Source organism: Esox lucius, chromosome 19 (genome assembly GCF_011004845.1).
Source record: "Esox lucius isolate fEsoLuc1 chromosome 19, fEsoLuc1.pri, whole genome shotgun sequence".
NCBI classification, from domain to species: domain Eukaryota; kingdom Metazoa; phylum Chordata; class Actinopteri; order Esociformes; family Esocidae; genus Esox; species Esox lucius.
Window position 1 is genome coordinate 25578065 of NC_047587.1, and position 13865 is coordinate 25591929.

Consider the following 13865-nt stretch of genomic DNA (forward strand, 5'->3'; position numbering starts at 1 on the left):
TGTTGGCCTTGTGTTATGTTCGAATGCTCATGCAGAGGTGATACTGAACGGATAGTCATTTCCTGTCACTTGGCTCCTAGCGTGCTGTGGTTTCACTCTGAGTGTGGTTGTCAGAAGCAGGATGTGTGTATGTGCCTCCCTCTGTACCTATAGTCCCACGCCAGACCTGCCTTGGCTGCCTTCACTGCCACGACTCCCCCGCCTTTTGTCAGTACTCACAGAACGAAGCCCAACATCATGGCTGACAACACTGACATCTCTTACAGCACGCAGGGTATGGAGCACCACTGACCTTCCTGTGGCTTACTCTTCTCAATGACCTCTTGTTTTTATGTTTTTTTTATTTCTGTGAGACTAAGACCCACATCATGTGCCTGTTTTCCTGTAATCGGCTGATATACTTCTATGTCTACGCTTGAATCTGGTATTTCGTTTCTCTTATGGCTTTCTGTCCATTTCTATGAATCTATATTTGCTTGTTTCTCCATTCTCCCCCTGAGAAGAGCACATCACTCGGCTGCTGAAGCCCCAGAGCATCCGACTCATGCGCCTGGTACAGCTGACCCAGCCCAAGGGCAGGGCAGAGACACGGCTTCTGGTGAGTGTGGACGACATGGTCGCCGGGTTCTAACGCTGCCAGGTCAATACCGTTGTGCTCGGGGACAAGTGGTGGGGGTTGCTATGTTGTCACATGGAGTCTTATTGAGGATGCCGCGTGTATGAAAATAAAATTCATTGACATCTCTTGCTAGAACTCGTGGTACTGGTTTAGGAGAGAGGGGGCTATCCCAGAAAGCTGGTCCAGATGTGGCATCGGATATAATTACAAATGATGGGACTTTGCTAATAGGGGGGATTCTTAACTGACCACCCACTTAGGTGTAGCACATCAGTACACACCTCAGGACACGTGGTGGAAATGTGCCAACTTTTCCATCATGTGAGAAGCGATTAGATGGCCATGACATCTAGGTTGATGAGTTGGTAAATTACTATGTGGTTTAAACGGGTTTAAACTCAGTGGGTAGGCTATTTGTTTACATATTGTGGACCACAGAGGGTGCCTTACAGGCTTTTTCTTTGTGTTCAGAAGAGCTGTAGGTGATATTGGGCATATTAAACTAAAAATAATAGTTTCCTGCATGATTTTCCAGGGGTTCTTTGAATTGAAATTACTCTTATAAATACCATAAGGGCCCTTTCAAAGGATATTTAAAGGTTGCTCTTCAAACCGATTTTAAGGTTGTATTTATTTTGTATTTGGTTCTTTGAGGAACCAATAAAAGGAGGTCTCTGAAATACACTTTTACATTTTTTAAAGAGTTGACACAAACAAATACACTGTCTCCAGGGCAAGTGTTAGTTCACCTTGAATGAAACTGATCATTTTGTAATGTGGATGAAGTGGCCCAATTCCACCTGCAAGTGGTGCTCTTGAACTAGCTCAAGCTGACAGCTGTCTGTCTACAGTGCTATGTTAATATTGCCACTTCATATTCACCGTTTGCTACAATGGTCCATTATGTGTCTCACCACACTAACAGAAACAGTCTGTCACATAGTGGTTACTGACTGGTCTGTTTTTGCTTGCATTCACTTCCCAGGTGACAACTCTATGGAGAGCTTATATTTTCCTCAACAAACAACCTGTCAGGGTAAGTTCCCAAACATGTTGTGAGTGCTTGAACCATTAGCAATTGAATACCAATTGGCTGAGTGATGTGGTGATGGTCATTCTATACCGAGTTTGGCTCATTACAGTCTGGTACGGAGGTATGAGGAAATTACTGCAAAATGGGAATGTGTGCTGGAAGTCCCAGCACCGCGCACACAACAAACCAATGGAGACCTCAGGGTGAAGTGGAACATTAACTAGCAGAACAGAATAAATAAAAGAATGGGCCCAGTGCTACACAGAAAGCCAGGGAGATTGAAATGGGAAGTCTCAAGAGGTTGGAGATTGTGTCTAGTATTACCACACTGTGATAATTAGATAACTATTCAAATACAATTTATACTGGCTTTAGTTCGTGTAGGTTGTATACAAATAGACAAAATGCCTCAGCTGGGCAAAGGGAAGTGACACTGACTTGCTGGTGGACAGATTATGTGATTGAAAGTGGGCATGAACTTACCAGCATTTACGGCAACTCTGTTCTTCACTATAGACACAGTTGCCATTGTTGGAAGACCATGAAGGCAACTGTTCAGAGTGTTAGTGGTAATGACCTCCCTGGCTGCTCTTCTGCCATTAGCTGATGTAGCCAAGGGAACTCTTACCTTCACTCTCACTGGAGCTGTAACTTCTGGACCCACCTACGTTACAATTACTGGACCTCAGTTTCTCTTTCTCCTACTCCCTCCCTCTCACTCTTTCTTCCCGTTCTATGTCATATGTTTGCTTTTGAGTCACTTCCCAATGCCTTTCCAAGGTTTTGATCAGTGTCTCACTGTTTTCACAATAGACATGTCTCTTTGCACAGGTGGAAAGCTCCTTCAGCTTTTTAGAAATCTATGCCATCAACATTGAGCGCATCAATCAGGTAAAACAAACAAATGTTTTTCTTTTCAAGTGAAATGTTTTGTGGTACATTGTTGTTCATTACTTTTCTGTTGCAATAATCTTTAATTATGTCAGTACTGTACGATTCTTAGTACTTCACTGAATGATTTGAATGCTGCCATGTAGTAGAATGCAAATTAGGTGCTTTACTTAGTGATGGCCATTCGAGGGTTCATTAGCGTTATTTTAGCAGCAGGATATTATGCTGGCAGCACTCAGATTTTCTTTATCACAATAAAAGCCATCATTGAAGTTGATAAAGCAATATAGTTAACAATTTAGTCTGCGAAAAAGAACAGACAAGTGTAACATAGGAACAGACATTAAACATAAAATGTACAGACTAGATTGTTAACTATATTGCCTTATATATTTAAATGATGGCTTTTATTCTGAAAATAAAATCTGAGATAGCCCTGCTAGCATAATATCCTGCTGCTAGGTAATGAAGCCTCGAATGACCATCACTAGCTTTACTGTACTATCTGATGAAAAATATGGACCCTGAGGGACGGTAGGCTAGCTCTGAACAGTGTTGCTCATGTCAATCATTAGCTGTAAATACATGCTATGGGCTGTGTCAGAGAAACTGGGATCCCCTAGCGAACAGTAAAAAATCCTATTATCTGCTAACAATCCCAATCTATTTGCTATCAGTATTAGATCTACCACAAGAGATGATATTAAACAAGTAAATGACACATTTTTTTATTTTCATTCACTCATCTGAAGAATCTGCTCTCTCAGCACAACTCTGGTCCCACTTCATAGCTCCGATTTGTCGTCAAAGGTTACCAGATTAGTCATGGCTCTGAGACGTTGGTAGTAATCTGCAGTGCTTCAGATGTTACCACAGTCTACATCCCATGATGGAAAACATTAGTCATGAGTACACCCACTGACACTGTTACATTATCTCTGACTCTTGCTCACAGACACCGTGATAACAGTAACACACTGTAGAATCGCTGCTGGTGATGTGTGATTATTTGGCTTTGTCACACAGTGATAAGGAAGTTAAGGCTGAACACACAAAAGTATCTGCCCTTCTTTTTTCCCATTATTTGTATTTAGTTAATGAATGGAATTGTTGTCCGATGGAGACACCATCGATCATTTAGCAGTTTGATGAGTTTTTGGATCTATGTAGGTACCTCAGGAAGAGTTTGGTGTTCATGGCCCTTTTCACCCCTTACGTGGGACGACATACTTTGTTTTAGTAAACAGGCTCCAATCACACTAAGATTTGTGGGAGTTACAGACAAAAGTTCTGTCAGATGGACAAAGTTCAACCTTTTCTACCACCAACAGACAGGGAAGTATTGATAAAGGAATTTGATGACACAGTCTTTCCGTGTCCCAAAGTTCGAAAAACAGCCGTTGATTTTTTTTTTGTGTTATTCTGTCAGTCTGGATGTTTTAGTCTAGATGTGTCAGTCTGGATGTTTTAGTCTAGATGTGTCAGTCTGGATGTTTTAGTCTAGATGTGTCAGTCTGGATGTTTTAGTCTAGATGCGTCTGTCTCAATGTATCTGCCTTCATGTGTCCATCTAGACATGTCTGTCTGGATGTTTCAGTCTAGGTCTATCAGTCTGGATGTTTCAGTCTAGGTCTATCTGTCTGGATGTTTCAGTCTAGGTCTATCAGTCTGGATGTTTCAGTCTAGGTCTATCTGTCTGGATGTTTCAGTCTAGGTCTATCAGTCTGGATGTTTCAGTCTAGGTCTATCTGTCTGGATGTTTCAGTCTAGGTCTATCTGTCTGGATGTTTCAGTCTAGGTCTATCAGTCTGGATGTTTCAGTCTAGGTCTATCTGTCTGGATGTTTCAGTCTAGGTCTATCAGTCTGGATGTTTCAGTCTAGGTCTATCTGTCTGGATGTTTCAGTCTAGGTCTATCAGTCTGGATGTTTCAGTCTAGGTCTATCTGTCTGGATGTTTCAGTCTAGGTCTATCTGTCTGGATGTTTCAGTCTAGGTCTATCAGTCTGGATGTTTCAGTCTAGGTCTATCTGTCTGGATGTTTCAGTCTAGGTCTATCTGTCTGGATGTTTCAGTCTAGGTCTGTCAATCTGGATGTTTTAAATGCTGTATGTCTTCCTTGTGGCAGTTGAGACTGACTACTTTACATGTCCTGCTGACCTTTCAGATATTGATTGAGACCGACAGGCAGGCCTACCATCTCACTTTGGCATCTGTTGAAGACCTTGTAGCTATGGTCAGTCATGTGACAGCATCTCTGAAAAAGATCTTCCCTGATTCGGCTCCAGGGTAAGTATAATGCCAGTGTATTTGAACTTTTCCTTCCCTTAAGCCTTTTGATAAAACATTTTTTTGTGAAGTGTAGCAGAAAACCTCTCGAAGTGAAGCATCTACCCATTAGCCAACCGGAAATGCTCAGTGCTCATCTTCTGTCAGAATAATGGTTTTATTACTCTCAATAATTTTCCAATCCAAGACTGATAATAAAATGTAAACCTAATGTAAATATATCTGAGGGTTCAAAATATCTGTAAAAATATCTAGCTTCAATGTACAAAGTTGCACGCATCCAGTTGCAATAGGATTGTCTTCCTCAACTTTTGTTGGTCAAGTGTTCAGCAAATACAGAATCCTATTGTGGTTTGTTGCCTTCCAACTGTGCGTTGAATGAACCTTCTAGTCATTTAGTAGAGAAAATTCACAACCCTTTTGCAGTTAGTTGCTGTAAAGATGTTCATTGAATAAACCACCATGCCAATTATTTTAGCAAATCTCCTCAATGCTCGAATGGAAAGTGATATGAAATTCCGATTTGAATCCAATCAGAGAGAGGATATCCAACCATTTGACTTTTTTTATTACCCACAACAACTGACATTAAGTATGACAGGCAGGCTTGGTGAAGTTAATTGGGAACAGGTAAAAAAGTAAGAAATGTAAAGTCCAAATTTGTCTACAAATGTTTTTTCATGTTTGTGTAACATATAGTTTTTTAACAAATTGCTGGCAAAAACACAAGTATTGAAACAATTCGGGAAATCCACACAATAGAAAATGTTGAGAAATGATGGGTTTGGTTTGAGGGGTTTTGAGCAAACACACAGACACAGTTGATTCATAATTTTACTCAACAGCTTGTTCAAATTGTGCTCAGTTCAAGCATTTAGTTGATTTCATACACATTTTTAAAGCAACCAGCTGTGAAAAGATTCTGAGTTTGCTCAACGTTTTGGCGTAGCTGAACACAGTGTTGCCTTAAGGAGATTTTTCAATAACCCTTTTCAAATTCAGCTCACATGTCCCACACATTAGCTCTATTAGGCAATTTTCCCTCTGATGTCCACCGAACTCACAGAATAAAACTGATAAAGCAATTGGTTGAATTGGGCTTTCATGCTGTGTCTTATCCCCTGCTCAGGAAGATCCTGAAGATTCCTCCAGACCTTCAGGAGCATCTGCTGAACCTAGAAAACGGTGTGGAGGAGAACTTGACTGACATCCTGGGACCATGTGGTCAGTCAGTCCTACAATGGCACCAGCATCATATCATTTGTGTTATACTATGTGGACATTGTACAGGCATCCAGGTGTGGATTTTGAGTGTCTGATTTCTGTTGTGTCTTTTCTCTGAAGGTGGCTTCTCAGAGGCATATGCTGCTCTGTGTGACTTTAATGAATTTCCCTGCAGAGAAGAGGTCCAGTGGGTCGGTAGCTTATTATTAAATGAACCACAGTCGATTTCTTCTGTTAAATGTATTTTACTATAGATATTTCAACGGGTATAGTCTTAGATCAATAATGTTATTAACTGGTATAGTTCATGTCTTTTCAGGATGTAGATAATATCTACTTTGCTCGGCACTGTCGAGAATTCAGCCTACTGGACTTCTGTCATTTGGAAAACAGAGATTTGGCATTATCAGTGGCTGCCCTCTCCTTCAACCAGTGGTTCACTAAAATCTCCTGTAAAGACCTGAAACTGGTAAACCTTTAGCCACATGCTGGTTTCTTTCCCAGTTCCCATTGAAGAGCATGCTATCATTATGTTATTACACAGCTTGACACTTTAATCCCTGAGTTCTGTCTGGTCTAAATTTAAAGCTGATGCGTGACGGTCCCGGACTGTAAAGACATGTTTCCTGCTGATTTAAAATGTTGTTATGTTGCCTGTATTTTATGTTTGATAGTTTTTTGTAGTGAGTTCTGCCTTCTAGGCAAGGTTTCCTTTGTAAAAGGGAGTCTGTGTCTCAATGGCCGTTTCCTGGTTAAATAAAGGTTTGATAGCAGTAAGCTTCAGGGTCTAGCAAGGCTTATCACCAGTCCTCACATGTACACACAGCTTGCTGTGCCCTGGGGACAGGGAACAGTAATTTCTTGATAATCTGTCTAGCATTGTTATACCGATACTGTGCTGCTTTTAGACAAGCATTCAGCTATGATGGAGGTCAATGAACTGACCTTCGTGATAAGTGAAAGGAGCTATGTGTTACTGCACTCAATTATATCATTCTGCGTCTGCACTATAGGCTTTAACAGAATTTCCCAGAAAGGATTTTCTTTCAGATGGTTTATGACCTGAGAGATAAAGCTGAAACTGAATATGGAGATTAGATGATTCTCATGGAGATTAAATAATTCTCACTGAGATTTGATTACAGTTTATGGATATGGGATGGACATGATTCAATACATAGTGGAGGAATCATTGTTCCTCCTCTGCATCTCTCCCCAGAGCTCAGAGATCCAGGAACAGATTATCTTCATGATCAACAGATCCTCCACCCTGGAGGAGGTATGTCTTGAGGCAAGTGGGCTCAAACTGTAAGTTCTCCACCTGATGTTCCTATTCACCTACCCATATACATCTATATATACAGTAAATCCAAAATGATTTGGACAGTATTATTTTTGCTTTGTTTTGGCTATATATTCCAGCAATTTGTACAATGTATTTATTTGTGCGATGTGCAGGTACATTTAAATTAATTCATCAGCCATTGCCAAAAAGTGTGACAAAATCAACTGTAATACCTCAACAAGACGGAAAGCACTGGTCAGCTCAACAGTGGCAAATTAGCTTGTAGACTAATGAAGACCTTTACAGTGGATGACAAACTCTCACCAGGATGTTGGAGTGAATGTGCTAGCAACTACCCTCCACAGAAGACAGCCAAATTACAGTAGCTGGACAGTGCAAAACAGGATGGCTTAAAAAGTACCTAAACCAGCCTACATAATTGTGAAAGAACATGAACATGAAGCAAAGTGATGGCAAGAGGAACATGTATAGAAAAAAGGAACTGGTATACCACCGAAACTGTGAAATAAGGTAGAGGTAGTTTTGTTCAGCATGTATGGCTGCCACACAAGAACTGGGGTCAATCAGCCAAACTAAATCCAATCGATGAGGACTTTCACATCATGAAGACAGGACTGAAGACAAAGAGGGGGAAATAGCAGGAACTGATGGCTATAGATTAATAAATAATTATGCAACAAAAATTGAAATCTTTAGATGGCATTTTATTTTATTGCTTCACTTTATTATTCTTTGTAGTTCCATAATAATAATGAATAATGTTCCGCTGTCTCTCTCTCTCTCTCTCTCACTTGGTTCTTCCTCTTGTAGTGATTTTGCCGTGAAGATGGCTTGTGCCCTGCGAGATCACAACTGCTCCAACATACACACCATCAACCTGTCAGCTAATAACATAGAGGACAAAGGTGTCTGTTTTCCCTGTAACATTATAGGATTCATGTATTGTTCTTCTGGGTTTGTAGCTATGTAAATCACAGTGTTAGGACACACATGTTGACACGACCCATTTCACCATCTCCCTGACCACTGACTACTCATTAGCTGCGTGTGTTATCTGTGTCACCTGTCATTAGGTGTGGTAGCACTCAGTGAGGAACTGGCCAATCTGCCTCATGGTCTCACCCAGCTGTCCCTCTCCAGAATAGGTGTCTCTCCCAAAGGTACATTCAAGCTCACCTGCTGCCCCAGGCCTGTGATATTTGTCTCAATGCGTTTGAGTGTACAACACACAATCAGTTGTTATTTGGCTTGTTGTGTTTGTTAGGGCTGAACACTCTTAAGGTAACTGAGATGACCCAATCTCCTCCTCTCTCTCTTTCCCTCCCCATCTCTCTCCAGGATTGGGTTTTATGACTCATGCCTTCTCTCACAACCAGGCATTCTCCAGCTCGCTGTGTCACTTGGACCTGTCAGGGAATGCGGGCAGTCTGGCCACAGAGGAGGCTGTGGTGAGCATTGAGGCAGCACATGTTTTCTGTCCACTGCTTAGAACTCATCCTCGCTCCATACACTATTGCACATAAATCCATACACTATTACACATAAATCCATACACTATTGCACATAAATCCATACACTATTACACATAAATCCATACACTATTACACATAAATCCATACACTATTACACATAAATCCATACACTAGTACACTTAAATCCATACACTATTACACATAAATCCATACACTATTACACATAAATCCATACACTATTACACATAAATCCATACACTATTACGCATAAATCCATACACTATTACGCATAAATCCATACACTATTACGCATAAATCCATACACTAGTACGCATAAATCCATACACTAGTACGCATAAATCCATACACTATTATGCATAAATCCATACACTATTGCGCATAAATCCATACACTATTGCGCATAAATCCATACCCTAGTACGCATAAATCCATACACTATTATGCATAAATCCATACACTACTACGCATAAATCCATACACTATTACGCATAAATCCATACACTAGTAGACATAAATCCATACACTATTACGCATAAATCCATACCCTAGTACGCATAAATCCATACACTATTACACATAAATCCATACACTATTACGCATAAATCCATACACAATTACGCATAAATCCATACACTAGTAGTCATAAATCCATACACTAGTACGCATAAATCCATAAATTATTACACATAAATCCATACACTAGTAGACATAAATCCATACACTATTATGCATAAATCCATACACTATTACGCATAAATCCATACACTATTACGCATAAATCCATACACTATTACACATAAATCCATACACTAGTAGACATAAATTAAGTTCCTTACTACACTGGCTGGCCCTCCAAAAAAGATGCACCCTAGTATGTCATTGGACCACCTTTAGTTGGATCATTATGGCGCACATTTGCTGTGGCATTGTTTCGACAACCTTATGCAACGTTACAACATGTCCAGACTTGCATTTATTTTTGGCGGAGATCTTGTATTTACAACAGAAGAGTCAAACTACTCCATAAAGTCTCCTCCAGTACATCCCAAAAACTTTCAATTGGGCTAAGATCAGGCCAATTAATGTGTGAAAATTATTCCTCATGCTCCATGAACCATTCTTGAGCAATTTGAAACCGATGAATCCTGGCACTGTCCTGGAATATGCCCGTGCCATCAGGGAAGAAAAAATCCATTGTTGGGGTAACTTGGTCATTCAGTACATTCAGGTGCTCAGCAGATTTAGACCTGACCAACTGAAGCAACCCCAGATCATGACACTGCCTCCAGTGGGCACTATGCAGGATGGGTGCATTGCTTCATGCGCTTCCCTTCTTACCCTGACACCCATCGCTCTGGAATAGGGTAAATCTGGACTCATCAGACCACATTAACTTTCTACATTGCTCCAGAGTCCAGTTTTTATGCTCCATATATTTATGCCTATTTTTCCAATTAGCCTCACCAACAAGTGGTTTCCCTGTGGCCACACAGCTGTTTAGTCTTAATCCTGTGAGTTCTCATTGCTTTCTATTTCTCTTAAACATCGTCCTGAGTTCTGCTGTCGAATTCAACTTCAAGAAGCGTTTAAATTATCTCCAATCACGGCCACTCAACATTTTGTTCCGACCACATTTTTATCCACAAAGTTGACGATTCACATGATGCGTTGGACAGTTCTTAACACAATTCCAGTCATTTCAGCACTCTCCATAGGTCTTTTCTTTGCTTGATGCAGGCCAATGATTTCACTCTTCTGAAACAAAATAACATCTTTTCCACGACCACAGGATGTGTCTTCCAACAAGGTTGTTTAAGAAATGAGAAACTACTAACTACATCAGTTAGTGTTAAAAGAATTGTTGCCAGTTGAAACATATCAATCACTGCAGTAATTATTCAATCATAGACTCTTAAGTATTTAATTATTTAAATCCAAACTGTGACTTGTTTTGGCCAGGCAGTGTATGTGCTGTAAAGGAAAGGTAGCTTGTTTTGCTGGTGCAGTCTCAGGTCACAGGATATGCATGCTATTTGATACTGATATGGCTAATGCCTCAATAAGCATAATATAATTTTTTCACAGTAATTAATTTAGCAATGGCTCTCATTGGCTTTAGTTCTAGTTCTAGATGACTGAACAGCATATTTCTTCCTGTCAGAACCTGTTCAAGTTCTTGTCTGGAACTAATGCTGTGTCTTACCTGGACTTGACTGGCACGGACTGCCCCCTTGATGCTGTGAGTATGATCATAAGCATCATAAAACAGATTTGGTTCTGTAATGTTTGTGGAATTGAAAATAAATACTTCAGCCAATGTGAAATAACTCCTATATCCCCACCTTACTTCTCTCCGTAGCTGTTCGTTTCTCTATCAGTAGGCTGTTGTTCCAGTCTGACCCATCTCAACATGTCCAGGAACCCCTTCTCACACAGGTGAGAACTCTGCCTTCCATTTGTCCCAAATTGATTGTACCATCCACTGACCTCTGACCACCCCTTGTCCCCCAGGAAGGTGAGGGATGTGACGAGGACTGTGAAAGACTTCTTTAGTAAGAGCTCTAAACTCAAATATGTGGGACTGGCAGGAACTAAATTCCCTCCAGAGGCTCTCAGGTGAGCATTGAGGAGAATGTCCAACAGAATGTGATGGTTACTTATAGCACTGGGTGTGTTTGCATCTTGATTTACATATTTATGCAGATACTGCGGTTTGACACCCATCTTTTTGTATGAAGGTATTTGTTGCAGGGTCTGGCCACAAATACTCAGCTGAATAAACTGGAGCTAGACCTGAGTAGCTGTGAGGTATAAAAACACACCGTCAAACAGAACATATATACAGAAAACAAACACACGAATGCGCATATACACACACACATCACTTTAATGACAAACCGTCAGTGAAGTGAGCCAGGCTGATACGGTGGTGTGTATCATGTACAGCTGAGGTCTGCCGGAGCCCAGGTTATTCAGGAGCACATCTTTGAAGCCAAGGCCATCAGTAGTCTGGACCTGTCTGACAATGGTAAGATTCCTCACCTGAGCCATTTGAAATCCCCTCCACTTCCTTTGTTTCTCTCCCTCTCTCACACTCTTTCTCTTGCTCTCACACTTATTCCTTCTTAACTCTTTATAGCTAACTCAGACAATTATTGCCAGACCGAGTAAGGGGAGCCGTCGTTTCACTTAACAAAAAAGTCAGTTATCGTCACCTATTTTGATAGATACTCAATGTTATTCACTAATGTCTAATTAGCTGTTAAATGGCCAGTGGTTAAAAAGGATTTGTTCAGAATAAACAAAAACTTTGCTGGCTACAACCTTCTGTAGCTATGGGAAGCCTAAAATGAAACTTTACTGCAGTCATGGCCAAACGAGGCTTCATTAGGGTTATTTTAGCAGCGGGATATTATGCTGGCATCACTCAGATTTTCATTATCACAATAAAAGCCATCATTGACATTTATATGGCCATACAATTAACAGTCTAGTTTGTAAAATAATAACAGACAAGAACAACATTGGAACGGACATTAAACATAAAATGACAGACAAGATTGATAGACTTGAATGTTAACTATATCGCCTTATATAATTAAATGATGGCTTTTATTTTGAAAATGAAAATCTGAGTTAGTGCTCCTTGCATTATATCCTGCTGCTAGAAGAACGACCATCACTAGTTTTTGGTGGATTTTCGAATGATGTCTTAGCATTTCTTCAAACACTTCGCTGGCTACACGATTCTCTTGTCTTTTCACTTGATGTAAAAGTCTATAATCGTCACCTATATTGATACACTAGGTATTGTATCACTGTCATTCACGAATGGCAAATAATAGATGCTATTTGTGGTGGAGGTAAACTTAATAAGAAACAAGTATAACACAATGCGTAATGGCGTCTTGCGACATATTACTGGCTAATAAGCTTTTAAAACGGCCAGTGGCACAAGTCATACAGTTCATAGATACTATTTGTGGTGGATGTAAACTTCATAAGACACGTTACTCAGTTTAACACGATGGTTAATGGTGTCTAACGAAATATTCAAACCTGACGTGATGTTAATGCATGACAACATTATATAATGTCAATATGCTATACTGACACCGGGCAAATGGTCAGCTCCGTGGTGCTGTGGTTAAAGACACAGCCTTTCATGTGGGCGACCTTAATTAGAATCTTGGTAAGGCAGCCATGATCAACACTTTATATTGCATGCCGGCTGAGGTAGGCTTGCCTGGTTTCTCGTATATTTATACATTTTAAAGGGCTTAATTGGCATGGAAAACATTTGCTTACTTTGCCAAATCAACAAAGAAAGTGGAAAAAATTAACGTAAAATACAACCCTGTATCCAAAACATTTGGGACACTGTGTAAAATGTAAAGAAAAACAGAATGCAATTATGTGCAAATCATTTGCATCCTATATTCAATAGAAAATGGTACAAAGACAACATGTTAAATGTTAAAACTGAGTTAAAAAGTTGTGTAATGCTAAAAAATAAACCTGGAGGAATATCTCACAACTAATTGGGTTAATTGGCAACAAATCAGTAACATGATTTGGTATAAAAAGAGCATCCCAGAGAGGATGAGTCGTTCAGAAGTAAAAATGGGGAGGGGTTCACCATTCTGTGAAAGACTGTGCAGGGAAATAGTGCAACAATTTAAGAATAACATTTCTCAATGTAAAGAAAAACCAATACTGGATCTCAATACTACCACTCTGGGGACAGGTAATAAATCACACTTGGTGGAGTTTATATAACATTTAGACAATCCCCTGATCTCCAGTCAATAACCTGGGCCCAGGAATCCTCCATGGCTCATGGAGGGGTAAGGATTATGTTGGAGGCTGGTAACAGACAGGGAAGGATAGTGTTAGAGGCTGGTAACCGACAGGGAAGGATTGTGTTGGAGGCTGGTAACAGAGGGGGAAGGATTGTGTTGGAGGCTGGTAACAGAGAGGGAAGGATTGGGTTGGAGGCTGGTAACAGAGGG

At 40.3% G+C, this 13865-nt stretch overlaps 1 protein-coding gene across 2 annotated transcripts in view; it reads left to right on the plus strand.

Moving 5' to 3' along the window:
- Nucleotides 1–82: 82 nt before the first annotated feature.
- Nucleotides 83–13865, plus strand: part of carmil2 (capping protein regulator and myosin 1 linker 2) — a 37058-nt gene continuing 23275 nt past the window's right edge. The window contains exons 1-17 of one of the 2 annotated variants that reach the window (XM_010883861.4): nucleotides 83–274; nucleotides 504–598; nucleotides 1605–1655; nucleotides 2484–2543; nucleotides 4709–4830; nucleotides 5960–6054; nucleotides 6175–6245; nucleotides 6374–6523; nucleotides 7274–7362; nucleotides 8171–8265; nucleotides 8434–8520; nucleotides 8699–8808; nucleotides 11015–11092; nucleotides 11213–11289; nucleotides 11365–11469; nucleotides 11592–11661; nucleotides 11800–11881. In XM_010883861.4, coding sequence (XP_010882163.2) covers nucleotides 238–274; nucleotides 504–598; nucleotides 1605–1655; nucleotides 2484–2543; nucleotides 4709–4830; nucleotides 5960–6054; nucleotides 6175–6245; nucleotides 6374–6523; nucleotides 7274–7362; nucleotides 8171–8265; nucleotides 8434–8520; nucleotides 8699–8808; nucleotides 11015–11092; nucleotides 11213–11289; nucleotides 11365–11469; nucleotides 11592–11661; nucleotides 11800–11881 — 1474 coding nt within the window. In that variant the 5' untranslated portion in view covers nucleotides 83–237. Of the gene's footprint in view, nucleotides 275–503; nucleotides 599–1604; nucleotides 1656–2483; nucleotides 2544–4708; nucleotides 4831–5959; nucleotides 6055–6174; nucleotides 6246–6373; nucleotides 6524–7273; nucleotides 7363–8170; nucleotides 8266–8433; nucleotides 8521–8698; nucleotides 8809–11014; nucleotides 11093–11212; nucleotides 11290–11364; nucleotides 11470–11591; nucleotides 11662–11799; nucleotides 11882–13865 lie in introns of those variants that run through there. The other variant, XM_020056809.2, reaches the window with a different exon arrangement.